General features: G+C 45.4%; 1 protein-coding gene across 1 annotated transcript; it reads right to left on the minus strand.

The window, feature by feature from the left end:
* Positions 1-339: 339 nt before the first annotated feature.
* On the minus strand, positions 340-26,538 carry ep300a (E1A binding protein p300 a). The gene is given in 33 exon segments (XM_063893242.1): positions 340-5,197; positions 5,307-5,603; positions 5,682-5,843; positions 5,948-6,115; positions 6,314-6,330; positions 6,333-6,478; positions 6,598-6,711; positions 6,801-6,947; positions 7,060-7,210; positions 7,394-7,461; positions 7,571-7,648; positions 7,739-7,795; positions 9,158-9,238; positions 10,320-10,370; positions 11,240-11,328; positions 12,805-12,980; positions 13,099-13,162; positions 13,565-13,683; positions 13,831-14,236; positions 14,505-14,960; positions 15,299-15,451; positions 15,869-15,954; positions 16,086-16,160; positions 16,681-16,822; positions 16,958-17,075; positions 17,489-17,614; positions 17,699-17,804; positions 18,053-18,292; positions 18,497-18,616; positions 19,579-19,897; positions 20,357-20,536; positions 22,391-23,034; positions 26,146-26,538. Coding segments are annotated over 33 exon segments (8,247 nt in total). The 5' UTR covers positions 26,228-26,538; the 3' UTR covers positions 340-2,188.
* Between the last annotated feature and the right edge of the window lie 185 nt (positions 26,539-26,723).

The following is a 26,723-nucleotide window of genomic DNA, read 5'->3' on the forward strand; positions in this document are numbered from 1 at the left end:
CATTGTCTCTGGAAACCACATTTATTATTACACAAATAATGAGAAGATTATATACTTTGCATCATGGCAATTTAGGAAAGATGAGCCAAATAGAACCTCATTAAATCCTTTTGTAGATAAATATCAGAGATACGATTTATCAACGTATTCATAACTAATTTGCATGCATTTGTTATTTAATCGGCCAATATATACATCAATATGATGTATTTTGGACTGGGACATATATCGGTTTAGCTTCAAATGAAAGTGATTGATTAAAAACTAGAAAAATAAAGCTAATGATAAAATGTCCAGAAAATATTCCTCATAAATGTGAAAAACGAAGCAACAACTGTGTATTTTTCCAATGGTACAAACATACTTTATTGTACAATTAATTTATTGGCAAAAAAAAAACAATCAGACCACCAAAATAACTTAGAAAAAAAGAAACTAATGAAAAAAGGGAGCAACAGTTATTTTTGCTTTCTCTCAGCGAGCACCAAAAAATTGTTAAAGAAAAGAAAGTGGTCAAAGTTTTTCCATTTGTAATACTAAAAACAAATATTTAAATAAGTCTTATTTCCAGTCTCTGTTGAGCAGAAGAAATGATTGAAAAGAGAAGGTATTTGTTCAGTTGCCATCGGGTTTGTACAGTGATTCAGTTTACAACTAGATCCAGGAAACACTTGTCATGATAAACTCCGCGGGGGGAAACTGTGTCTTCTTGCATCACCATAACATCTTTAATACAAAACAAAAACATCGTTTATCTAATAATTCCTGTAGCTTCAAGTTTTATTTCCAAAAAAATAAAATTAAATAATATATCTATATATAAAAAAGACAGTTTTTCCTTGTTTTCTTATAAAATAAGTCTCAAGATATATTGCCACCTGGTTCGGATGCCTCCCCCCACCCCCCCCCCGCTGTATATATACCCAGCAAGCCCAACCTTTTGTGAGAAAAATAGTGAGCTTCAGTCCATAAAAAGCTAAATTTACTCTTCTTCCAGGTGTCCACCTCTGTGAGATTGTTCAGGTGTGTTTGCAATGACCCCTCCCTCCCGAAAACCTTGTCAAAAATACACAGAAAAAGGCGCTTGTGACCTTCGACACCCCCACACTGTAGCTGCTTAGAAAAGAATCTCAATACTGTACAGTAGCTCAGGAGTTTCTGTGTGTTTTTATACAGCAAATATCCAAACAAGAAAGGGGGGGGGGGGGGGGGGACGACAAGCAGCAGAAAAATACTCCCTCTGCTTATAAGGTTTTTAAAGTATTTACAGGCATGTGTTTTTTTTTTACATTTCAAATTTCATTAGAAAAACAGTATCTCAGTCCACCGGTTTCTCACTTTGTACAACATTGAACGGCCCGGGGTGGGGGGGGGGGGTAAGGACTGTGAGGGTACAGGCAGGCTGTCACAGTTTATAAACAAGGCTGTAAATATATGTACATTAACGTCGTCCAGCTTCAAACAGGGGGGGCTTTCCTCCTCCCTTGGTTGTAGGATAAAAAGGAAGGTGTGCACATTCATGGGAGAAGAAAGGGATTTGTTCTCCGGATTGTTTGCAGAAAAATACGACCCCCAAAAAACACTGCTGAGGTTTCTTAATTCTAATTAATAAACCCCGGAAACAAAATGCATTTACCTCCCCCTCCCTTTCCCATATAAAATAAAGTCTATATATATGTGGATTGTTGTACAGTTTCCTGTAACAGAAGATATGTCTGATTTCATCGAGGGGGGAGGAAACATAATAAAGAATTCAGAAATAAAATATACTCTGCAAAATACAATTATGGGTATTTGAGGAAGGGGAAAAAGGTACATCGTGTCACTCACTTTTAATTCTTCACCCACATTTAAAATCTTAAAAATATTCATAAAAAGGCAAAAAATCCCCCAAAAATATCGAGGAAGAAATATCTTCAACCTGAAAACGCTGCCCCCCCCCCCCCTTTCCACCTTTTTGTACACAATTGGCAAAAATATATATAGATATATATTAACAGCAATAACTTACCATTGGTTTTAATTTATCATTTATTGACTTCTAAAGATTTATCTCCCATAGGAAGGCAGTTCATATTTATTACACAAAAATATTTAAATAAAAAATAAAAACGTCTAAAAAAAAAGAAAGAGAAAAGTCCCGCCTCGCTCTCCACGGGTTTGAGATCAGAGGCGGAGAGCGGCGCGGCTACATCAGGTCCAAACTGTTGTGGTTAATGTTCGTCTGCAGCTCCGGGTTATTGTTATTGTTGTTGTTGTTGTTGTTGTTGTTCCCCCCCAACATGTCCGGCTGCATCCCCGTCATCCCGCTCAGCTGCGACATGATGGAGTTCTGATCCGCGCTGAACTGATCCGGCGGCGGGGGGTTCTGCGGCGGCGCCATGTTGGGGTGGTGCTGCGCCAGATGCGGCGAGCCGGTCTGCGGGGAGATGCGATGCGGCGACGGCTGAGGGGGGGGTTGCGATGCGGGTTGCATGCGGGGGGAGGGGCTGGATCGAGGCGGTTGCGATTGAGGCCTCGGCGACGGCTGTGGCGACCGAACCGCTGCACTCAGACCCCCCTGACCCTGCAGGTGGGGGTGCGGAGACTGCGCCATCTGCTGCTGGGGGCTCATGGGGCTGCTGTGCTGCGCCGGTGACCCCCCCGCAAGGTGCTGCTGCTGCTGCTGCAGGAGCCTCTGGTGGATGTTCTGGTGCAGCATGCTTTGGGTTGTCTGTGCACCCCCTGCGACCCCCACTGGCTGACCCCCTTGACCCCCGTCCGGACCCAGGGAGTTCTGCTGCTGCAGCTGCATCTGGTGCTGCAGCCGCTGGTGGATCGCTGCAGCCACCTGCGACATGTTGTTAGTGTAGCTCTGCTGCTGTTGGCCCTGTGCTCCTGTCCCCCCCTGCTGCTGCTGCTGGGGGGGGACACCTCCACCTCCGGGCTGTGGTTGTGCAGAGGGGGGCAAACCTGGCTGTCCCGGGCCAGGCTGCATGAAGCCCTGCTGGCCTGGCTGCTGCTGGAACTGCCCGTGGTTCCCCATCTGTTGCTGCTGCTGTTGTTGTTGTTGTTGCTGTTGTTGTTGTTGTTGTTGTTGCTGTTGTTGCTGCAGAAGTTGCCTCCTCATCAGCAATTCTCTGAACTGTGGATTCATGTTGCCGATGTTGCCTGGTTGCCCTGGTTGTTGTTGTTGTTGCATTGCTCCCTGCTGCTGTTGTAATGCAGCCATCTGCTGTAGATTCCCTGGTAACATGGGGCGCTGCTGCTGCTGCTGCTGCTGCTGTTGTTGTTGTTGTTGTTGTTGTTGCTGCTGCTGCTGCTGCTGTTGCTGTTGTTGTTGCTGCTGTAGCTGCTGAAGCTGAGCCATGGTGGGCATATTCCCCCCTGCCGCTGCCCCCCCCTGAGCCATGTTAACCCCCGTCTGGTTCACATTGACCTGCTGCTGCCCGTCCACTCCCACACCGGGCAGGACTCCAGAAGCCCCCGGGAACCTCACCCCTCCAGGACCCCCCGGTGGACCCCCTTGTGGAGGCCCCCCTCCTGGACCCCCTCCAGGGCCCCCCTGATACCTGGCTGCTCGTTGACGTATGAAAGCTGCCATGAGGGTGGGGTTTGAGCGCAGGATGTTGAGGACTTGCTGCTGCTGCAGGGGGGAGCTGGGGGAGCGCAGGGTCCTCAGCAGATCCTGCAGCGCTGCCTGGGGGAGGTTTCCTGACGCCGCCGCGGCTGCTATTGAATTCTGGACCCCCGCCGACACCCCTGAGACCCCCATCACCTGCATCAGCCCGCGGGCCCCTTGCTGCTGAGTTATGGCCTGCTGAGGGACCCCTGCCTGCTGCTGCTGCTGCTGCTGCATGTGACTCATTATCCTCTGCTGGGGGTTCATGGTAGGGGGTCCACCACCCCCCCACTGCTGCCCCCCGCCCCCCTGCTGGAGCTGCTGCTGTACCTGGGGCGGCAGCTGTGACTGGGGGCCGCCCTGCTGCTGCATACCCCCCAACATGCCCTGCTGGTCTAACATAGTTCTGCCGACGACTCCCTGAGGCTGAGAGGCCATGCCCTGCGCCCCAATGTGGGGGGGCATCCCCATCTGGGCCTGGGGGGTCTGGTGGTGCGGATGTTGGGGCATCAAACCCCCCTGACCCATGCCTCGTATCTGAGCCTGGGCCTGGGCCATCTGTCTCTGGGTCTCTGCGAGCCGCTGAATCTTCAGCGCCGTCTCCACAGCAGCCAGAGGGGGCCCCTGCTGCTGGATCTGCCCAGGCATGGACCCCCCTGGGTTGGGTTGCTGCTGCTGCTGCTGCTGCTGCTGCTGCTGCTGCTGCTGCTGCTGCTGCTGCTGCTGCTGGGGCGGGGTGGATCCTGGTTTTCCTAGAGACTGATGCAGAGGTGAAGCCCCCGGCGGTCTGGGGTTGTAGGGAGGAAGACCCCCCTGGTGCTGCTGGACGTTGGGAGGCTGGATCTGAGGAACCATCTGCTGCTGCGGAGAGTTCATCATCCCCCCTCCCATACCCACGGGCTGATACTGATGGAGGTGATGCTGGGGGCCACCTTGCTGCTGCACCTGCTGTTGCTGTCCCATCCCCCCCATCCCTCCCTGCGGCTGGGGGAGAGCGGGCATGTTCCCGTGCGTCGGTGTCTGCGGTGTAGGAGGCTGCGTCCCCCCCACAGACGTCGGCGTGCCAGGCGCTGTTGACCCGTTGTTTGCGCTGGGAGAAGGTAACCCGTTGCCTCCCGCAGCTCCTCCAGGGGGGGCCTGTCCCACCCTCTGCATGCTGGCCATCCTGCGCCTCAGCATCTGCGCCTGCTGGAGCCGGTGCTGCAGCTGCTGCTGCCGGAGCTTGTGCTTGATGTTGAGGCAGAAGGGGACGGGGCACTTGTTCTCCTGGCAGTGTTTGGCGTGGTAGCAGCACAGCGCGATCAGCTGCTTGCAGATGGGGCAGCCCCCGTTGGTCTTCCTCTTGCAGCTCTTGGTGTGCTGCACCACGCGCTTCATCTTCTGGCAGGACGGTAGCGAGCAGTTGGCGTTGCGGCACTGGCAGGCGTGCACCAGCGACTGGATGCAGCGCTGGATGCTGAGGCGGCGCGAGTCCCCGGGGCTCTGGGTGGTGGCGGCCGCCGCGTTGCTGCTCTCGTCGTCCAGACCCAGGCCCAGCTTCTCCATCTTGTGCACGTGGCCCTTAGTGTTGTAGCAGGTGATGCAGAGGTCGTAGTCCTGAGAGGGAAAACATGGAGGGTTAGTTTTTTTTAAATAGAAAAAGAAAGTTATGAATGATGCTTCTACCCGTTAAGTAAATCCCTAAATAAAGACCCATCCAAGCTACCTTTCCCAAACTGACCTCGCAGACGGTGCAGTGGAAGCGCGTCTCCACGTGGTGCTTGCACTCGTTGCAGGTGTAGACGAAGCGGTCCTGGCTCTGGTTGTGCAGCTCCACCAGCATGCACATGGAGCTCCACATGGACCTGCGCAGCGAGCTGAACTCCAGGTGTTTGTCCCGGGCTAGAGTAAGGAAAGCATCGCGGCCGTCCATCAGGTCGCAGGCCATCAGGGAGTCGGGGTCAGTGATGGGGGGTAGGGAGTATGACATGGGAGCTGCGATGAGCCGGATGACGAAGAACACCTGGGGGGGGAAAGCGGGGAGAAGGTGAGAGGCGCAGGTGTGAAAGTCAAATAAGAGCGAGGCATGTCATCTCCATACCTCTTTGTGTTTCTCCATGGTGGCGTAGAGCTTCTGCGAGAGGTCGTTGGAGACGTTGGGCATCCCCGGCTTCTTCTTATTGGCTCGGCTCAGGCTGCTCTTGTTCTTACTCGTCTTCTTGTTGTTCTTCTTCTTTGCGTTTTTACTGTCACCTTTCGTTTCCTGCACAGAGAGAGGACACAGAGAACGCCTGATCAACGAGCTCAGGCGGTTTAATTATGACGATGTCTCCACACACACAGAGTAAAAAAATTACACACTCTTACATCGATACTCTCGTTGGACGTGCTGTTCTCCTCCCTCTTCCTCTCCTCCTCCTCTTGCTCCAGCTCTTTGATGCTCTCCTCTAGGACGTTGGGCCAGAAGTCGCCCTCAAAGTAAGGAAGCTCATTGGCACTCGTCAATCGATCCTCTGTCGCCTGCTTGAACACATCCTTTAAGGGGATAATTGGAAACAAAGTCAGTGTTTTGCATCCAAATGAGCTGTGCAGTTGCATGCATGTACACTGGAGTTTGAGTTGTGCCACAAACACATAGTGAGGGAAATAGGGATCAGTATAGCAGGTGTATTTACACAATGATTACCAACCAATTCAATAAACATAAGATACATTTACATCCTGTCCCTCTACCTTGTAGTCGTGCACTATCTCTCTGCCACGGCTTTGTCCAGCATCTTCTTGTACCACTCCTGCAGGCGTTTGGGTTTGGGGATCTTCTGGTCTGCAGGGTGACAGTGGAAGATGTAGTCGTCTCCTTCGCTGGGTGGGCAGGCCCAGATGTGGCCAGTGGTGTAGCTGCAGAAAAGACAGGAGAGGAAATGAATGTACAGACTTATCAAAGCTATGGTGGAATAAAAACAGGAAAAGCATTCAGACACTGGGGAGCAAAGCCAAGTGTGAGCAGCAGGTCTTACCCCAACTTCCTGACGTATTCCAGGTATCCGATCAGGACTTCATGGTAGACGGCTGTTCGGAGACCGCGAGGCTGGAAGAAGTGAACGCTGTCCAGGTAGGAGATGTAAACTCGCCTGAGAGAGAGGGAGGTAGAGGGAGATGTTAGTATAAAGAAAAGGTGGCATTTGGTAAAATAATGCCTTTAATATTGTGCCGTCTTTACCTCTGGTTGGGCGGAGGGCAGTCGGATCCGTACTCCTGGACGTGCATCCCGAAGAAACAGACGTCAATACCATCGATGTCCTCGAACGCAAACAGGGCTTTTGTCCTGTAGGGAAACGACTCCGACATATCTCCGCTGTCCACAAATCTGAAGACACAAACATAAAGTTACAGAATGTGAAACAGGAAATATATTAAATCAGTGTTTATATTTGACACATAAATGTGGTAGTAAGCAAATTAAAGCTGAGCTTCTGTACCTGGACTTCATGCCTGGTTTGACCTCCACCACTTTGTCGGAGACGTGCACCACTCGGATGTGAACTTCTCCGGCCTCCGTGTAGCACTGCCGCTTCAGGTAGTCGTTCACTCGGTTCTCCAGGTGGCTGCCCAACTTTGTCTGAGGCAACCCTGCGTAGAGAGGAGAAAAACCCTGATTTAGAAGAAATCCAAGTATGTTTGTTGGTGTACTTGTGGCTTAATTTGGTGAATAGTGACAGAGGTGTCGTGTTAATTGGTTCAATGTATCAGAGGTGAACGAAGGAAACCAAATGTCTAAAAGATGTCTGTTTTGTAGGACAGACCCACACTTACTTTTGGCTGAGTACTTGTTCTCCTTCCTCGTCTTGTTGGTCTTCTTTAAGCAGCCGTCACATACAAAACTGTGAAGAAAAGAGGAATGGAGTCAGTCAAATACATAAATATAAAACATATTGAGCAAACTATCCGATGACCTCTGAGAACGGCTGGACTTATGAAGTTGTTTCTCACCCCGAGGGCCAGATGGTTTCATGGTGCAGGACACAGATCTGATGCATCCTTCGGCCGCAGTCCAAACATTCAACGAGTCTGAAAGAAAAATTGTTAAAAATTAACTCCTGAAAATTGTGGTTTAATGTTCTTTCCCGAATGCTAATATTTGACGAGCCGTTGACTTACAGTTCAGGATCCAGTGTGTCGTTCTTCTTCTTCTCAAACTGATCCTTGTTAATCGACCTGAAATCATTTAAGAGTGGGTATGAGAATATGTAGGACAACGAGGGGAAATTGACAATATACAGTAATAACAACTCGGGCTGTACGAGTAGTTTAAAGCTTAATTCATAACATTTTAATTCAGTTTAAGAGTATATCTATTCATTCATTCTGCTTAAAGGCAGTATTTCTACACATTTTAAGAAGTATTTGACCATTTCCAATAACTCCTAATAGCTGTGAAGTACAAAAGTATTGACTAAATAAATGTATTATATTAATAAATATATAAAAGAATAAATAGAGATTTTTTCTTCAATTTATATTGGTTGACAGTTGTCTTTAAAAAACAAATATATATATATATATAAGCATTAAAACAATCTATGCTTATTTTGCATCCCGTTTATGGATATTTCTGTTGACACAGAACACTGGCAGATTATATTCATTAAAGAAAGTTAAGGATAATTAACTTAAGATGAAGACTTTTATTATTCAAATTTAAATTGAGGGTTAAATTCAAGGCTTCAATATACAATCCAACAGTAAAAACTAGATTCCTACAGCTCAAGGCCAGTTGGATTGAAGTTTTAATACCAAACAGAACCAAATCTAAAACCACATTTACAATAATGAGAAATACTAAGAAGAAGAGTATGAGAATATGTAGGAGACGAGGGGAAATTGACATTTGAATTCTGAAATTCAACATTCACAAACAACGGAAACTCTTTTCATTACTTCTGCTTAAAGACGGTATTTCTCAAAGTTAAAATGAGGTTACAGTAAATGATCTGTGTTATATTATTTGTAGAATTAGAAGGGTTGTTTCTGACTCGTTAGTCACTTAAATAATGATTTCATAAAAACAAATGTCATATTTAAAAAATGTAAATACAAAAATAAAAATTGAGAAAAAATAAAATAAATGTTTTACAAAATATTATTTCTCCTATGTAAATAAAAATACATATATATATATACAACCATTATTACAATTTAATCTGAATATTGTGCATCTAGTATACTGGTGTTGACAATACTGGATAGTTATATTCATCAAAGAGTTAAAAAGAAAGGCCACCTCTTCTTTTTGAAAGATAAATATGTTTTTTTTCCTGATGATTTCGTTCAAACAGTCAAATAGAAGCTACAACAGTCAAAGCAGGGTTCCTACAGCTCAAGGCAAGTTGGATTTAAGACGTTTGAATACCACATGGAACAAAATCTCAGACCCAATTTACAAAAACGAAACATACTAAGGGTCAAGCGCAATGTCGCCCAAATGTTTAGCGTAAAATATTGTATGTTTGTCACTCTGTATGTGAGGTTGCACTGTTTTGATCGTTCAGAATGTAATTTATAAACACTAATACTCACGTCTGTGGCTGGGTGGGATCGTCGCCCAGGGAAACCGTCTCCCCCTGGATCTCGTTGAAGCACTTCTCACAGAAGTGGTACCTGTTCATAACAAGCCCAAATGTTGGTGATCTACACCATGTCCCGCAGCACAGTCAATCACAGACGGTGTGTGTGTGTGTGTGTGTGGTGGTGGGAGTGGTCGCCACATGGTACAGGACATGGGCAAAGGGAAGGGATGCCACAAGCAGGAAGTGGGAGCGCAGGACAGCAGGAAGTCGTCATCCAAAACAGCCAGGCATGATTTTTGAGAGGTTGAGGAGGGAGATGGAAGTGTAGGGGGCGTTCAAGGCAAAAGCAAGCCAATGTTGACACCACAGCCATGGAGAGGGAGGACACATACACACACACACACACACACACACACACACACACACACACACACACACACACACACACACACACACACACACACACACACACACACACACACACACACACACACACACACACACACACACACACACACACACACAGGGATTGAAGCACACAGCAGAAAGCCGAGGAGCACAGATTAGCAATTTGGACACGAGAGGATGAGCAGCAACAAAAAGCAGCTAAACACAGGGGGAGCTAAACGTTAGCATCACAGCTAAACACAGGGGGAGCTAAACGTTAGCATCACAGCTAAACACAAGGGGAGCTAAACGTTAGCATCACAGCTAAACACAGGGGGAGCTAAACGTTAGCATCACAGCTAAACACAGGGGGAGCTAAACGTTAGCATCACAGCTAAACACAAGGGGAGCTAAACGTTAGCATCACAGCTAAACACAGGGGGAGCTAAACGTTAGCATCACAGCTAAACACAAGGGGAGCTAAACGTTAGCATCACAGCTAAACACAGGGGGAGCTAAACGTTAGCATCACAGCTAAACACAAGGGGAGCTAAACGTCAGCATCACAGCTAAACACAGGGGGAGGAGGCAGGTATGCAGACAATGGACAGATGAGAATAAGAGAGTAAAGACAGACGCTGTTCACTCATTCAAGCATTTTAACGTCGGTCCTTTCACATTCCACTCATAAAATGTGTACAAACTTGACGGGTGATGATAAAAAAAATGTTGAAAGAGTGTTAAAAATAACTCAAGGGACGGATTTGAAATAGTTTTCCTCTTACCCTGTCGTGATGTTTATCAATCGAGATAGTTTTGGTGTGATTCGACGAGTGCTGCAATAATAAAATATTGATTGAGATAATGATTTCCGGCCTCCCACAGTTAAATGAACATGACGCCTGTTGTATCGTTGGTTAACCGGCGACAGGTGGGCTTAGAAAGGCGAAGGTGTGCCAAGTGAAGGTGATTTTTTTGCCATATTATCACCATTTATATCCATACGACCAAAGCTTGAAGCAATTACAATACATTACATTACATGTCACTTGTTAGACGCTTTTATCCAAAGTGACTTACACACACTCAACACTATGGACAATTCCCATCAGAAGCAACTTGGGGTGAAGTGTCTTGTCCGAAGATCAACGCACTATCCCACTGAGCCACAGCCTCCCTACTAAAGAAGCACGTGCAAAGTGCGGTCTAGTTCTTTCATATTCAAGAGAAGGCAGACCCTTTTTACGCCTGATGTCTCCGAGACTCAGCTACTCACACCAAAAATATCTAAAGTTGATCAAACGCACTACGAGTAAGACCAAAAAAAAAAGGTGTGTTTTTTATTTTTATTTCTTTTAGGTGCTGTCCCTTTAAGAGTTTTGCCTTATTCCTGCTTTTTCCTTAAGTTCAAATTCAAATTTTCCAAACATTCTGTGTTGAGGTGTTGTTATAAATAAGCTTTAAGACACCAAGAACAACTTAAGGAATGTGAGAAGAGAGGACCCTCTGTTAAAATGCCTTTAGGCACCACATGGAGGTCTAAAGACAGGGAGCATGAAGTGAAGGGAAGCGTTTGGGGACACAGAATTAATCCGATGACACCCAATCTATCTCCATTACTATTATCCTTTCTTCTTTTATTGAAGCATGCATCCATATTAGCCGTTTCCACCCTTTGATACGTTGCATTTCACTCCCTTCATACCTGTTCTGGTAGCTGAAGTAAGCAGCGTCTCGGGGAATAGTGCACAGCTGCTTTCCGTAGCAGCAGAGTGTCTGAGGGGAGAACTCCAGCTGATGGGCAGAAAGAAAAACACAACAGGATGAATTACTTGTTAACTTTAATCTACAACCACCACAGCTTAATTTTCCACACACACAATGTGAAAAAGACAGGGTTTTAGTCAAATTTAAGCACTTTTTCAACCATTTTCAGGCTTGTTCAGAACCTCACAGCTCTGGTATATTACATATTTATATACAGAGCATACACCAAATGGCCTCTTAATAAAAGGGACAGCTGTACAATAAAGTATACTATATAATAATGGCTTTATTAAGGAAAGGTCCATACAATCAGGAGACAGACTGCTTTTATGATGATGGCTAATACTCAGCGAAAGAAATGCTGCCACAATTTCAAGCACTGTAAATCCAAGCCCCTTAAGAACTTGAAAACCCAACATTAAATTCAAGTGTTTTCCAGGAAAAGATCTCTCTGGGTTTCCATTGATAGACTCCATTAATGACACTGCATATGATACAGGGTTCGTAGTACAGCTGTGTACAAACGCCGATACCTTCTTAATAGAATTCAAATGAACTTTTTTGAACTTGTTTTGTGTTATTGCTCTACAAACTCCTGGTGTTTGAATACATTATGTCCAGGAAAGTACACGTGTGGACAAATATACTAAAAAAGGACGTGAACAGTGCAAGATATGTGAAGAGAAAACGTGCTGAACCTGCATCCACGTTAAAGCTGTAATAACTCCCCAGTGACGTTCAGCAGAAGCCTAATACAGTTCCTCTCACCTCAAGGACTTACTCTGCTGTGTGTCATTGTCAGGAGTAGCCTTCCAGCCAGCCTCTCATAATTAAAGGCCAATCACTTTTGTTATTTGTCTGCTAAAACCAAAAATAGCAGAGTCTAATAAGAGCTGAAATGTGATATGGCATTGGAATGCCAAAAGCCAAATTTAGCCTCAAACACACTTCAACTGCTTCCACTTTCAGACGTGAATGACTGGAGTCAATTTCTGCATCTTCACACATGCACACGCGCACACGCACACACAGCTCTGTTCTCCTCGAGGGAAGATTACATGCCGAGCATAAGGATTAACAACTAAGATTTAGTTTGAAAATTGAGTAATCTGCTGAATATTTTAGGGTTGAATCAATTGATTTGTTCCTAAGACCGAGGTGATGGCTTTAAATGTTTTATTTTGTCAATAAAAAGTCTTAATATAAAACAAATCAGCAGGAAATCTCCATATTTATCTTTTAAAAAACTGCTTTTTCTGCCATTTTTCCACTAATATTTGAACTTTACAACTGATATATTATCAAAAAAGTTGCGAAATATTTGTCCGTTGATCTTCTAATGAATTAGCCGTCGGACCGTTGCAGCTCTAGATTAAAAAGAAGCCATCTTTCAACTCCAGTGGACTTTATCTAAAGTTAAATAACAGCCTTTTTCCTTGAGTATCAGCCTTTTCTAACCTACATATCTAGATGAATTTATCCCTCCAGCTCTCCCCGTCTCACCTTCCTCCCACAGCAGTATCCGAGGCTCTGCATGACCGGGTCGATCTCCTGCTCGAACACCTCAGCCAGCTTGGAGCAGTACTTGTAGACTCGGGATGTTTTGCGGTTGTAGAGCCAGGCGTTGTTGAACATCAGCCAGATGTCGTCCACGTACTGCCACGGCTCCTGGTACTGACCTGCAGCCACAAAGCAAAACTAAATATGTCAGAGTTTGATTGATCTTCTCTTGTTTTTTTATCTATTGTATTTCCTAGGAATGGTTAAACCTTGACTTATTTTAAAGTGTGTACTAACCTGTATCCAGTTTTCGCTTGATAGTGGACAAGTCCATTGGAGTCTTCACAATATCGAAGTAGTCCTGCAGAAACACAACCAACAGGCATGTGTTTTAATTTACAAAAAGGGGAAATTAAACATGTTGTAGGTTCGGCTGCATTGAGTGAGGTCCTGTCACTTGAATATTATTTATTTCGGGGTGAATATTCTTTTATAAACTGAATTTCAAATTTCTTATAAAAGCAAACCCTAGAAAAATGATTGTGCATGCTATCAATTTTAGATCTATAAAATCAGAATGTGCAAAAACCATAATATGAACCAGACGTTCAGAGATGCTAGATTTCTGCACAAACTCTCAAAGTTAGGAGGCTACTCAAAAGATGGTAAAGACTTTGACAGTTTCAATCAAGCCGAAAAAACATGCACAGTGCAGTTATTACAAAGAAATACTTTTCAACCATACTCCAGCAGGGATACGTACAGGTATGCAGAGCAGCTGAGGGTCCACGGGCATCCTGAAGGGCAGAGACTCTGGATCCTGTCTGTACAGAGACTCCAGGGTGGGCATCAGAGCCTGGCGGAGCTCCTCTGGCTTGAAGACTGAGAGACAGAGATCAAAGAATGACGAAAGAGAAATCAGAAAACTTCCCCCTGCTTCAATCACCTTTAAAAAAACAACTACAACCACTGAAAATGATTCACAAGGGGATGTTTAAAAGTGCACAGTAGGTCAGAAGTGAAACCTACTCTTCTTCTTGGCTGCAGTCTGCGCTGAGGCTGAATCCGACGACTCATCTTCATCTTTCACCTCCTTCTTTATTTCCGGCTTCCTCTCTTCCGTCTTCACGCTCACCTTCGTCGTCGATGACTCCATGGGAAGCCCTTTCCCTCCCTCTCGGGAGCACTCCTCCTTTTTCACCTCCAGCTTCACAGGTTTCTCTTCTGTTTTCATGTTGCTGAGCTTCCCTCCCTTGGAGCAGCTGCCGCTGTCGCTCTCCTCCTCCTCCTCGTCCTGCCGCTTGATCTCCATCTTGGAGTCGTGGTTGGCGGTCGAAGCGTTGGACTGGGGCTGCTGGGAGGAAGTGTCCAGGCTGCTGACGGAGGCCGGGGTCAGAGCCTGATTGTCCGCATGGAATGAACCCTTCTGGGACAACTAGAGGGAAACATAGGAACAAGACTCAGGTGCATGCAAAAGCTAGTCAATGACAGGATGCTCGGCTGTGTAGTAGCTCAACAGGTGAAGCTTGGGAGAAACCCAAACTCAATCAATGCCGTTAATGAATAACTGATGCTATGCTCACTAGTTTATTCTCAACACCATGTGAGATAAGGAAGCTGCATGTAATAAACTGGAATCAGTAATAAGGTGAACTGCTCTTTATGTTGAAGTGTAAGTCTGTAAAATCCTGAACCCGACTGACCGGAGTGCGTGGCAGCTGAGACCCGTGCGGCGTTGAGCTGGATCCCATCCCCGGGTGAGACGGAGTGGTGGAGCCCGACGACCCCATGTGCTGCTGGAGGGGCTTGTTGGAGCCGGGACCCTGGCTCTGTGGGGGGGCTGAAGGTGGCCCCAGCGTGGATGCGTTGGGGGTGTGTGGCTGCGGCGTCTGGGACCCGGCGAGTCTGGGCGGTGTTTGGTGAGGGGTGGGAGAACGGCTGTGGGCGGGGGAGGGCGAGCTGCGCATGGCTGCCAGGTGGGGGAGGGAGTTGGGCTGCTGGTTTGTGTTCGATGGAGTCATGGAGGAAGGGGGGGCTCCACCACCGACGCTCTGAGGACCCATGGGCCCCACTGAGGGGACACTGCCGGGACCGCCGACCGATCCCGGCTGTGCGAGAGGACTCGAGACCGGGAGAGAGGGGGGGGTGCCCATCTGCGTCTGGGAAGAGGAGGAGGGTGCAAAGGAAGAGGGTCAAAAATCTGGTATCATTCTCACATATTTAAACCTTTATTCATTTGAAAGATATCAACGGTGATGCTGAAATAATGACGCTTTTATTCCTAGATGTTTAAACTATATGAATTTCCTGTGTTGCTATCTAATGAAAACTGAGCAACATAATTAAACTATACATACATCCTTAAAATCCCCATCCTTAGAAACAGAAAAATGCAGAAAACTATTTTCTTTTTGTGGAATCAACCTCTGTTCTTATTCCTTAATTGCAACTTTACCACACACACTCTGATCCTAACTGTGACTTCAGGCCGTCTCACCTGTGCCATCCCTGTCTGAGCTCCAGGTTGAGCCATCCCCGCCTGAGCTGCTCCAACTCCTGGTCCTGATCCAGGAAACTGTCCCTGGGACAGATACTGGTTCTGCAGCTGGTTCACATTCGGCTGCCCAGTCCTGGGTCCCACCATTCCCATCTGGAGGCATCAAAGTGAGAGGCTAGGGGTTAAAAATGTCCATGCAACTTTCTTCTAGCATGCTATTTTACTAGTTATAGTGGTATTTTAACCTACTTTGCAATACCAATTATTAAAATATATATACACACCGTTAATAACTGTGCAATATATACCTGGCTGCTATATCTCAAAGCTGTTACAGGACGTGTATTTTAGATTTTGGATCTTTGTCTTTGTCTGTTTTTGCTGTAACAAATGCAAATGTCCCCTCTGAGGGACGAATAAAGGTATTGATTCTGGATGGTCTCTATCTTAAACTGCACATTAATAATACGCACTGGATAATACAAAGAACATTTATCTGACCTCCTTTTTGGGACGATGGACACACTAGAAACACATCTATGTGATAGACAGTGTGTGTTTAGTACTGACCTGGTTGCCAGATGGTCCCATGGGCAGAGGAGGCGTTGACCTCTGGCCCATCGACTGCATCCCCATCTGATTGAACTGATTCATACCTGAGAACACACACATCATCAGGGTTAGAAACGAGAAAAGGTTTGGCTGAACCAACAAAAACATGTGTCAGATATGTAGTCCTACCATAAACTGATTTAAGTAATACGTCACGGGCTTTGTGTTTGTTTACCTGGGTCTTGAATTCTGTTGACCATCTGATTTGGTCCGGTGGGTCGAACCATTGATGGGTCAGGGAGGGGACCGTCTGAAAAACAGAGAGTAGAAATATTATTAATTCAAGCTGTCATCTGGAGAGTGCAGGAGAGAGGGAGGGGAGGAGATGTCCTAACCAAGTATGTGTGGAGAGGTTTGTACCAGCTCAGGAATGCTGCTGCAGTGAGGGACACTCATTAAAAATGTGTGTCAAATGTGACCATAAAACAAATCTGTACAAGCTTCTCTAAAAAAGTGAAATGCATGTCAAAGTAAGAGAGGAAGAAGTGGATTCTGTAACATTTAAAACCAGGTGCCAGGATCTCAACTTAGTTTGGTGAAAATGGACTTAATTGAGCCTTAAAACTCTGCCAAACGCTTCAAAAACAGAGCATTAAGACGACACAAATCATCGAACTGTTCAGTCACACTGGTAAAAGCATGAAGTAACACACACAAAACAATGCTTAAATGTCCTAATGTCACATTCCCCTGGATTAAATCATCATCCACATGAATGCGTGCAGCCCGGCGTATCGTTTGCTCATCTAACATGCTGCGAGTCCACTCACTTGGAGGCAGGCCAGTGGGGGGCTGACCCAGGCCAACCGGCCCGATGCCGATACCTTGCTTCTGGAGCCGCGTCCGCCTCTTCTCCTCCAGCTCCTTTTGGATCTTATAGATCTTCTCCGCCAGCAGGTGATAGTACTCCGCCTGTTGAAAAAGAGGAAAGGAAAATAATGAAAATGTGGCATGGAGGGGGAATTCCCCAAATGTGGAAAGGAAGTGGAAAAGAAACTTGTCAAACGTTCATTCTTTCACACTGAGCTAAAGGAGAGAGCCACTTACTCTACTGTTGGCCGACTCGTACATGTCTCCCTCCACTTTCCTGGCGTAGGCCACCAGGTTCTCCATCCGCCGGTCCTTCAGAGCAGCGGGATCTGGAGTCGGGAAGATGGCCTGAACGCTGTGGGAGGGAGAGCAAAGAGAGAAGGGAAGAAGGTGAAAAATATGATCGTCATGGTGAGAGTCTTTCTGTGTGGTGACTCTGGGAAAGTGCCAGTGCATAGTCATAGCCCTGGTGGTAATACTACTGTTCCTTCAGCAATTAATATCGAATCTAGCTCTTAAAATAGTTTAGTTATCGCCTCCATGAGACGTGTTTCGAGGAGTTAATCTCACATTCAGGTACTACATCATCTCTCAGCCAGACGCTTATGAAGGCTAATGTTAGTAGCATTTATGTGTGAGGCACAGAGTGAGGCTTCTGTCAGACAGCTTGACTCCAATCAGAGACGTACACGTGTCTACTGCTGGAGTGATCAACTACACATCAGTGCAATTGTTGTTTTTATAGTGCAGTTCTTCTAGGATACTTACAGTTTGTGTACCAAGTGGTTTCTCAGGTCTTGTGTGATGTCTTCATGCCAGCTTTTCCTCATACCTGATGACGAGGGGGGGCCTGCTGTGGGCATGGAGCCGACCCCACTGGAATCGTTCATCAGACTGGCAGAGAAAGGAGGGAATGATTACCCTCTTAAAAACCTAGATGTGTGCTTTTTAAAAACATGCTGAATGTCTTTGTCTTACCCTTGTGTGTTGACGTTGAGGTGCATCATGGTGTCCTGCAGCAGGCTGGACTGTTGGCTCTGAGTGGAGGCTCCCACGCCTCCATTCACTCCCATAGGATTCGGGCCTGCACATGGAACAGGGACAGGTTGTTAAGAGTTTGGATTCTTTGTGTTCAAGGTTCAACATGTACCTGGTAGTGTCTTCAAGCTACATGCCATCAGAAGCCAGTCTTTATCTGTGTCTGTCTTTAAAAAACAGCAGTGTTTAGCTTGTAAATGTTCCTTTTTATTACATCAAATCTATCCTAGTCGAAGTGATGCTTTTCTGCCATTGCAATCAGAAGCAGAGTGAACCTCATGTGGAGTAACTCACCCATTGCGTTGAGAGGCCTCATGCCGGCCTGGCCCTGCAGCGCGGGGTTGGACATGTTGGGCTGTGCGGTCTGGACCTGGATCTGGTTTCCCTGGTAGGTGAGGCCCAGCGCTGCGTAGGCTCTCTCTATGGAGCTGGGGTCGATCTGGCTCGGGGGGTTGAGGTTCGGGGCGCTCGGTGGACCGCCGGGTAACGACCCGAGAGAACTGCCCAGACCTGCAGCTGCTGCTCCCAGAAGAGCTGTGAGGAACAGAGGGGAGGGGAGTGTTAATATTAATAAGAACTTGTGAATGAAAACTAATGCAAAGCTTCCAGAAAACATGCTGCATTGTTGAGAACACGGTAGCCGTTTAGCTCACTATGACGATAAAACACTCCGATAATATCATGAACAGTGCAGTGTGCAGAAAGTGAAAGCATAGCGCTGTTTGGTCGGATACAGACACTCACACTGCGGGTTCCTCTTGTCTCCGGCGTTCTTCAGCGGCAGGCAGACCGGACAGTCGTGTCTCGTGCAGTTCTTCCAGTGAGAGATGATCTGCCGCGATGATGCACAGTGAGCCACTGCGGGGAGGGGAAGGAGGGAGAGAGAAACACAAGAAGAAGAGGTACATGAGGGAAACAGGCAGGAGAGCAGGGATGACACAACGTAAGGTGAGGTAATGGAGAAAAAGATTTAATTGCACTAGGAGATGCCAGTGACCTTCAATCCTTCCTCAAATGTCTGACAAACTGTTAGGAAGTCGAACTCACAATTTTTACTTTATAGCCAAAACCTAATATATGTTTTGCCTGCTGTGTCGTTTGCTTAAAGGCTGCATCGGGTGGCAAACAGCAAACAGCCGGAGGAGGTCATTTATCTCAAGATGTCAACCTCAGGAATTAAATCAGCGTCAAAACTGAGCATACACAGTGACGTCTACCCAGCACAGAGCTACCCTGGTCATGTGGATTAGAAGGCAAGTAAATATGTAAACTAATGCGAAGTGGCTTCCTTGTGCTTAATGAGTATTTTTTGGACAACAATTAGGCCTGTGCAATATATAAATGTTGATATTGTGATAAAGACTACATGTGATGTTGGATTTCTGACATAAAAATCTCATTTTTTCCTGCATTTAAGTAGAGTGATGTTATTTTGTGAATTTATCAGACTTCTCTAGCTTTATTTGTTGTTATCGACTTTATTAAATCCACATAACTAACGGATTTCTATCAAAATGTTCCTCCTGTAAATATTTGTATATAATCTTGAGGTATTTAATCAGAAATAATTGGATTTTTTTCCATATTTCCCTGCGTAATGACAATGGACTTGTATAGCAATGATGTACAAGTTAAGTCTGAGTCGCTGACGTGATTATATCTGGATGAATACAGTGAGTGTGATCTCACACGGCCTCTTGATTGTAATACAAATACAAAACGACTCTGTTTATGTTATCCCTTTAAAGCCGTCTCTCTAACCTCCCTTCCTGTCAAACACAGGGACTCGTCAGGCATGCCGCAGCGTCTCTTCTACTCACCCTGACAGGACTTGCCGGCTTGGCAGTGCGTCATGTGGTTGAGGACGTTCTTCATGGTGCGGCAGTGGGGCAGGTTGCACTGCCTCACTTCCCCGTTGGCTTGTTCCCGCCGCTGACACTTGTGTGCGTGGAGCAGCAGGACCAGTTGCTGCTGGATCAGCTTTCGTTTCTCGGGGTCGGCTGTGGGCGGGGCTCCGGCAGCAGCGGAAGCTGCGGAAACCTGCGAACCCACCAGACCGGCGTTCGGTACCATACCCGGAGATCCTCCCACAGGGGCTCCAGAGGGGCCCACAACACCGGGTTGTGACTGCTGGGAGCCCTGGAAGAGGAGGGAATAAGGATTGGATTAGAAGAAGAAGATCCACTTGGATTCAGGACGGTTGAAAGGATGATCGTTTCTGTTGTCACTTCAATATTTGATTGTTTATTTCAAGAGATGAGACGTTTTATTTGTTGTGTTCATGTGGATTGTGTGGATTTCAGAGCGTATAACATTTAAACTCTTCAATGTGCCATGTTCTTCCTGCTCTTTCCTCCCAGGAATTGTTATTAAACACAAGATGTACACAGTGAGAGCTTGCCTTGATTTTCTGTTCCTTTTTGGAGTATAAATTGCAGCAGGGAATAAATAGGAAACAGGGAGGAGAAAAGGGAAGAGAGGAGGAGGCGTTTCATTTTCAATAAAAGGTTAGGGAGGTACATGGCGCAGTGTGAAGAAAGGTACGAGATACTTCAAATCTGACATCTTGGTTCAAATAATCTTTAATTAATTCCTTACCATGGCGGCCATTCCTTGCAAGGGCTGGTTCTTCTTGTCCACACTGAACTGGGCCAGGCTGGTGGGCATGGGACCTTTGCTCTGGAGCTGAGGGCCCAGCCCTGCGCCTCCCAGACCTTGATTCCCCTGTCCTGCATATGGACCTCCGAAAGGGCCCCCTGGGTTCCCCATCATCCCCATCTGGGAGAAAAATAAAAGAGGCAGGGAGTTAGAGATGACAATTCGCTTTAGTATCGACCACATTTTACTGACGTTATTACTGATTGCTCTTTAACTGAGCATGCCACAGTATTGTGTTCTGACTCTGTTGTTTCTGGAGGTGCGTTTTTTAGACAATCTCTCTTAATTTTAAGGACCAGGCTTGTGCAAAGCAGGTGTGTTTTTATTGATTTTAAATGTTTATGTAGCTTTAATAGTATGCCTAATGACATGCATAATGTATGAGCTAACTAATCAACCAATTAAAACTAATTAAAATAATTAAGAATAAGGTTTAAACTGACTAAACACTAGAATTACAGGGCCATTTGCTGACAGTGAAAACTCCCCTTAATGAATGATGTCCGCACAGCGTTGTGTGCCGAGCTGCAAAGACTTTTGTGGACTTTAGCTTGTGGAATACACTTTAGTATTTATTTTTACAGCGGAAATACAGAGGAAATATGTTTTTCAGCTGGGCTCAGGTCCAAAAATGCTGCAAAAGGGTCGATCCTAATTTTTCTTGACAAAAAAGCTCTAAAAGCTGTCAAATCTGCACTGCTTAAAGCTGTGGATATTTCCTAACACCATTGTTTCGTGCCAAAGTATTCATCTCCCACTTGCGCAACTGCTCAAGAGCATTGAAGTACTGAAAATATACTTTTTAAATCTGCTAACCAGGTTTCAACATCAACAGAAGTAACAGCAGAATGTGAAATCTGACAGGCACCATTTTCTTTTTCTCCGTGCACATTTGAGGAGTTATTTGAACTTTTTTCAATGATTAGTTGCTCGTTCTTTTCCTCCTTATTACTTGCATCGCCTTCAGAAAGACCACTACATCTTTATTTCTGCTCCCTATACGAAACCTGGAAAGCATCTCACTGCTTTTGATCTCTACGCCTAAATCAACCCTCAGTGTCTACATCACATTCATTCTTTCAGCAGCAGCAGCCTGCCGCCGAAATCCAGTTACGTCAGTCCTGTGAGACCTCCAATCACACAGACTGAGCAGTCCTCTGCCACTTCAAGTCCAATCAGGAGCATGCAGCGGTTCCTAGTGGATGTTCACATGTAGAGATACTGTAAAGGACCCAGAGCATTGCTTGGTTTGCAGATGAAATGAGCATCTCTTTCTGGGCGGAAATCAAACTAAAGCCTTCCAAAAAAGTAGTAAACTTAAAGAAAATGCTACAAATAATGTGGGAATAGTTATAAGATCATAACCCACATCAATCATGTGCGAAAGGTTGTCAAAATAAGTCTATGTTTCTGTTTCAAAAGTAAGTTAACGGCAGCATTAGGGGTTAAATGATCACGTTGCAATACAATTTAGATTCTTTGGAGAGATTAGATTTGCCAATATCAAAAAGTCTGCCAAAATGTTTTTATGAGATTTAATTAAGTGAGCTGTGATTGACATTGAACCATAGTATGTCCATTTCCCCCAATGACTCCCATCAATATTCACAAAAAAGCAGCTATTTTCTTTTACTGGATATGATGATACAGATGTGCATCTGAATTTCAAAATAAAGGCGCGTCTGCAAAAGGAGGATCTCTAACAATGTTTTCAGTTTGCCTGATATTGGCTTGTTTATTGATAAAGTGATCCAGACCATAGGATCGCTTACACCCCTGGGCAGTAATTAAGGGTTTTAGAGCATTACTGGAAGGTAATGCAGGTTCTACAAATGACTTTAGAGCAGGTACTTGAACTACAGCATTATATTTTCACCCAATCTGAATATATAATCCATATTATTCCACATAACTTCCATCTTACACCACGTGCATGGGGAAAAAAACTGCATTTATAATCAAAGGGAGACTTACCTTGTTCATCGCTCCGGGCTGCTGGCCTCTCATCCCGGCCTGGCCCCCGGCTCCCTGCTGCTGAAGGGTTTCAGCCAAGAGGTTGCTGTTGCCACCCATCCCCTGATTCCCAAAGCCCATCCTGGGGGAGCCATTCATCACCTGGCTCCCAATCATGCCTGGCTGCTGCTGTCCGTTATTGCCTTTCTGCTGCGCTGCCATCATGGTCCTGTTCATGCCACCCATCATCCCAGCGTTCTGCTGCTGCATCATGTTGGCCTGCTGCTGAGGGGACAGGTGCTGCTGGCCCATCATCTGCGGAGGCCCCTGGCCTGGAGATGCCTTCATGATCGCCAAGTGTTGCCCCATAGCGCTGGGGCCTCCCGGGCTGCCCATGGCCCCTTGGTGACCTTGTTGGGTAACGTTGGGCGCCCCTGATCGCAAAAGCTCGGACAGCTGTTTGTGCTTGGCCACCGCATCCTGTCCTCCACCGAGTCCCAGCCCCATACCTCCACCGCCGCCTCCTCCAGGACCCAGCCCTGCAGGTCCTCCGCCCAGTGTGGTGTGCAACTGGCTGAGGTCGCCACCGTTGACCAGACCCGAGTCATTGGAGCTGATGAGCTCGTCTGGGAGATCGTGCTCCAAGTCAAACAGTGAGCCAAAATCTAGAGAGAGAAGGAATTCAAGTTGAGGCGGGGAGTCAGAGAAAAAAGAGAGACACATCATGGTGAGGACGACAAACATTTGCTGTTATATTCTTTCACTTTCAACCTGTTTTTGACAACATAATCTCTTATTCCCATACACAGAACAACAGGAAGGTGAAAATGCAATGGAACTGATAGAAGCTGTTTAAAAGGCTTCAGACAATTTTCTCCCATCAGGGATTAATAACATACTATCAAACAAAACACAACTGAGCACTTAACTTCCCATGAAATCCAGAAGAAGTTGCGTGCGTGCACAAATCTACAATATATGCAAACACACACACGCCCACATGGCCTGCTCGCACACAGAATCCCTGTCCAGCAAAGTGATTCAACATGTTGCAAAGACAGGTTTGTGCCGACCAGGTGACGAATGGGCCCGTTTCATAGAAAGTAATGCCACAAAATGGAGCCAAGACGGTAGTGACGTTCGCTGTGTCAGTGTGTATCCACCGAGTTCAACAACACACATCTTAGGCAATCAAATAAGACACATGTTAGACATCAAAACCAAAATGCACACCCCTCCCCTCCAAATGTTTAAAAGAACAGAATCTGATTTAGTCTCAAGTGTTGTTGGTGCGTTTTAATTATTTTATTTTCAATTGTTTTTTGCATTTTCATTATATCTGCAGTTGCAGCCCTAACCTTTAATGAACTAAATCTGAATAACAGCACTTAAGGTGTTTCTTGCAAAAGCATTTCAAAAGGTCTCACAGCTTCTTAACATGTTATATGCTTTAATTTCTACACCATATAAACACTCTGCATGACGGTGCCACAAATGCATGAGAAGATAATGTCTTAGAGTGCAATACATTGCATCTTTAATATAGATATTTTTCAGCACTGCACATGTCCTCCAAATATACATCATGCAAGTTAACATTAATGTGGAGGATTTAGATGTCTTTCCACAGATGCTGACGAAAGCTCAAGATGCAGCCGTTTATGCTATTGATGAATGATTAAGTGACAATATTTCTTCCTTTGGAGCAGTATTTTACTGCTAACTCCACTAATATCGCAGTCGCATGGCACTGTCCATGCTTCACAGTTTGGCCAGTATTCCAGCTGCTGTCACAGCCATCCACAACACACACACACACACACACACACACACACACACACACACACACACACACACACACACACACACACACACACACACACACACACACACACACCCCAACAACGGCAATGTGAGGCTTTACAATCAGTCAGACATGTGGGCCTAAATTTATCTCACACACAAGGCTAGCCTCGCCACCATCTGCAACCTCTGCTTCCAGCAACACTACCTACAGTAGCTAAGAAGCTAAGAAAAACAAGAACAGAATGTAAAATGAATACTGTACAGTGGAATAAATACTGATTACTACAATAAGCAGTATTTATTACACAATTTTACATTATCTTACTCTACATTTATATAGACTCCTGCTTTTACTTGCAACATTCTGTGCAGCATTTAGCTTGTTGTATTTACATTTGACATGTACATAGTTTACTTGTTCTCCTGCATTACTTACACATTGGTCTTGCAACATAATCCTGCACTATTTTATTTCTACTCTGTATCTTCTTGCACTATTTTTATAGTTTTATGTCTCATATTTATGTTGCATTGTTGGAGACCGTGGGATTTCAGATTTTCATTGCCATAAATACACTGTAGCTATATGATAATAACGCCTTTGAATATCTGGAATCTATCGTTAGCTGGTAAAGGGTCGGAGTTATGATGGGGCAACACAACACATTGCTTTAGACGCCTTAAAAACTAAAATAACCCAATGTAGGTTTACTGTAGCTGACTGTCAATTTGTCACAAGTGTAAATACATTAAATTACTTCGTGATAAGTCGGCACGGCATGGAGTTTATCATCACCCCGGCTAAAGTAGCCATTAGACAGGCAGTGGAGGACCCGCATTCGGTTAGCCGAGATGCTAACGGAGCTACCATGGATTTATAGAGTAAGCTGGATACCGTTCATTCCTATGAGAGATGCTCACTGGCGCATAGAGCCAAAAAAGGCCTGGGCAAAAGTACCCGTATGTGGGCCCATTGAGCATGCGCAGTGGAGCTTTCACTTTAGCCCCGCTTCCGATCTCCCTCTCTCGTCTCAGTCAAATGAATGTAGACAAATAACGCTCGATTTTGGACCTTTTTGGACCCTAATGATTTAAATAATGGCTACAAAGCTGGAGGGTATTTTATTTTGCTATTTTTTATTTCTTTTTGAAGCCATGGTTGTGTACTTTTTCTATTACTAATGTGTGTTCTTTTCTCTATATTTAATCAAATTAGCTTACTCTTTGTTATTGCTTGCCTTTTTACTGTATTCTCAGACACAATTCTGAATATATATATATATATTTTCTTGTGTGAATATGTATATATAATGTTTATTTAATTTATATTTTAAATACATTTTGTAATTACTGTACAATGACAAAACAGTTCCCCAACTTGGGATAAATAAAGTATATATCTTAGTATCTACACACCTTTCTAGTTTCCATAACAACACTGCACATATTTTATTTTAGTACTTTGTGGTAGTATTTTTATTTTGTAATGTTATTTTGTGGTCGTTCTTCTTATAATTTATCTTTTTTAACTGTGTTTATATATGCACCATATACACCAAGCGAAACTCGTCTTATCAGTAAACCTGTTTCTGATTCGGATATTGATGAATGTAAGTCAATGGGAAAGAGTTATTTATGGGCCCAGTGACAGAAATTGTAGTACCATCATTTGACCACTACGTAAAATGTGCTTCAACGTCCGGCGCTCTTCCTGCAATTGGGCTTGATTCGGTTAGTTAGCCTAGCGTTAGCCTCAATGCTAACGTTGCTTCCTCCGGCTAAAATGGCTGTTAGCATCGGAGCTAGCAGCGGGGAAACTGCTCTTCACGTCCGACACACACTCCTCATAGCTAACAGTTAGCAAGCTACGGCAAAAACGGAATCCCACCACTCGTATGTCCACCTCGTTCAAGTGAAACCTGAGCTAACTAAACAAATACCACCACATTATACCATTAAACAACACGTACCGTTCCCATCGGAGGCAGACAGCGGGGAGAGTTTAGGCCTCTTGGCTGAAGGCGGGCCAGAGTCCAGAACGTTCTCGGCCATATTTTTTCCCGAAATAAAAATATATATAAAGTATCCACACTTGCAAAACACCCCCTTAGAAGCTCATTCCTTCCTGGTTTTTCCAAAATATTGCGACTTTTCCCCCTCCTTTTGCGGGGGACTAAGAGGGGGAAAGTCCCGTGTAGAAATCACACTCCTCTTTCCCTGGGTTCGCCTCTCGATTTCAGCCTCGGCGAATATCAACCCCCCTCCCTCCCTCCCTCGTCGGATTTTTTGTTCTTTATAAATTTCTGCCAGCGGAGGAGGAGGAGGGGGGGGGAGACACACGCAGAGGCTTCCCCTCTAAACTTGCACAGCCTCTTCGGATGTAAATACACTGTCCCCTGGTCTCTCTGCCATGCTTGCATCCGTCATTTCAACCTCGTATTACAGCGGAGTCTGGATGGAGATAATGTCGGGCAGTAGAGGCTTGTTTGCCTGCGAAGTGATGGTGGTGGTGGTGGCGGTGGTGGTGCTGCTGGTGGCAGCGGGTAAA

The sequence above is a fragment of the Eleginops maclovinus genome, chromosome 10, assembly GCF_036324505.1.
Source record: "Eleginops maclovinus isolate JMC-PN-2008 ecotype Puerto Natales chromosome 10, JC_Emac_rtc_rv5, whole genome shotgun sequence".
In the NCBI taxonomy this organism is placed as follows: domain Eukaryota; kingdom Metazoa; phylum Chordata; class Actinopteri; order Perciformes; family Eleginopidae; genus Eleginops; species Eleginops maclovinus.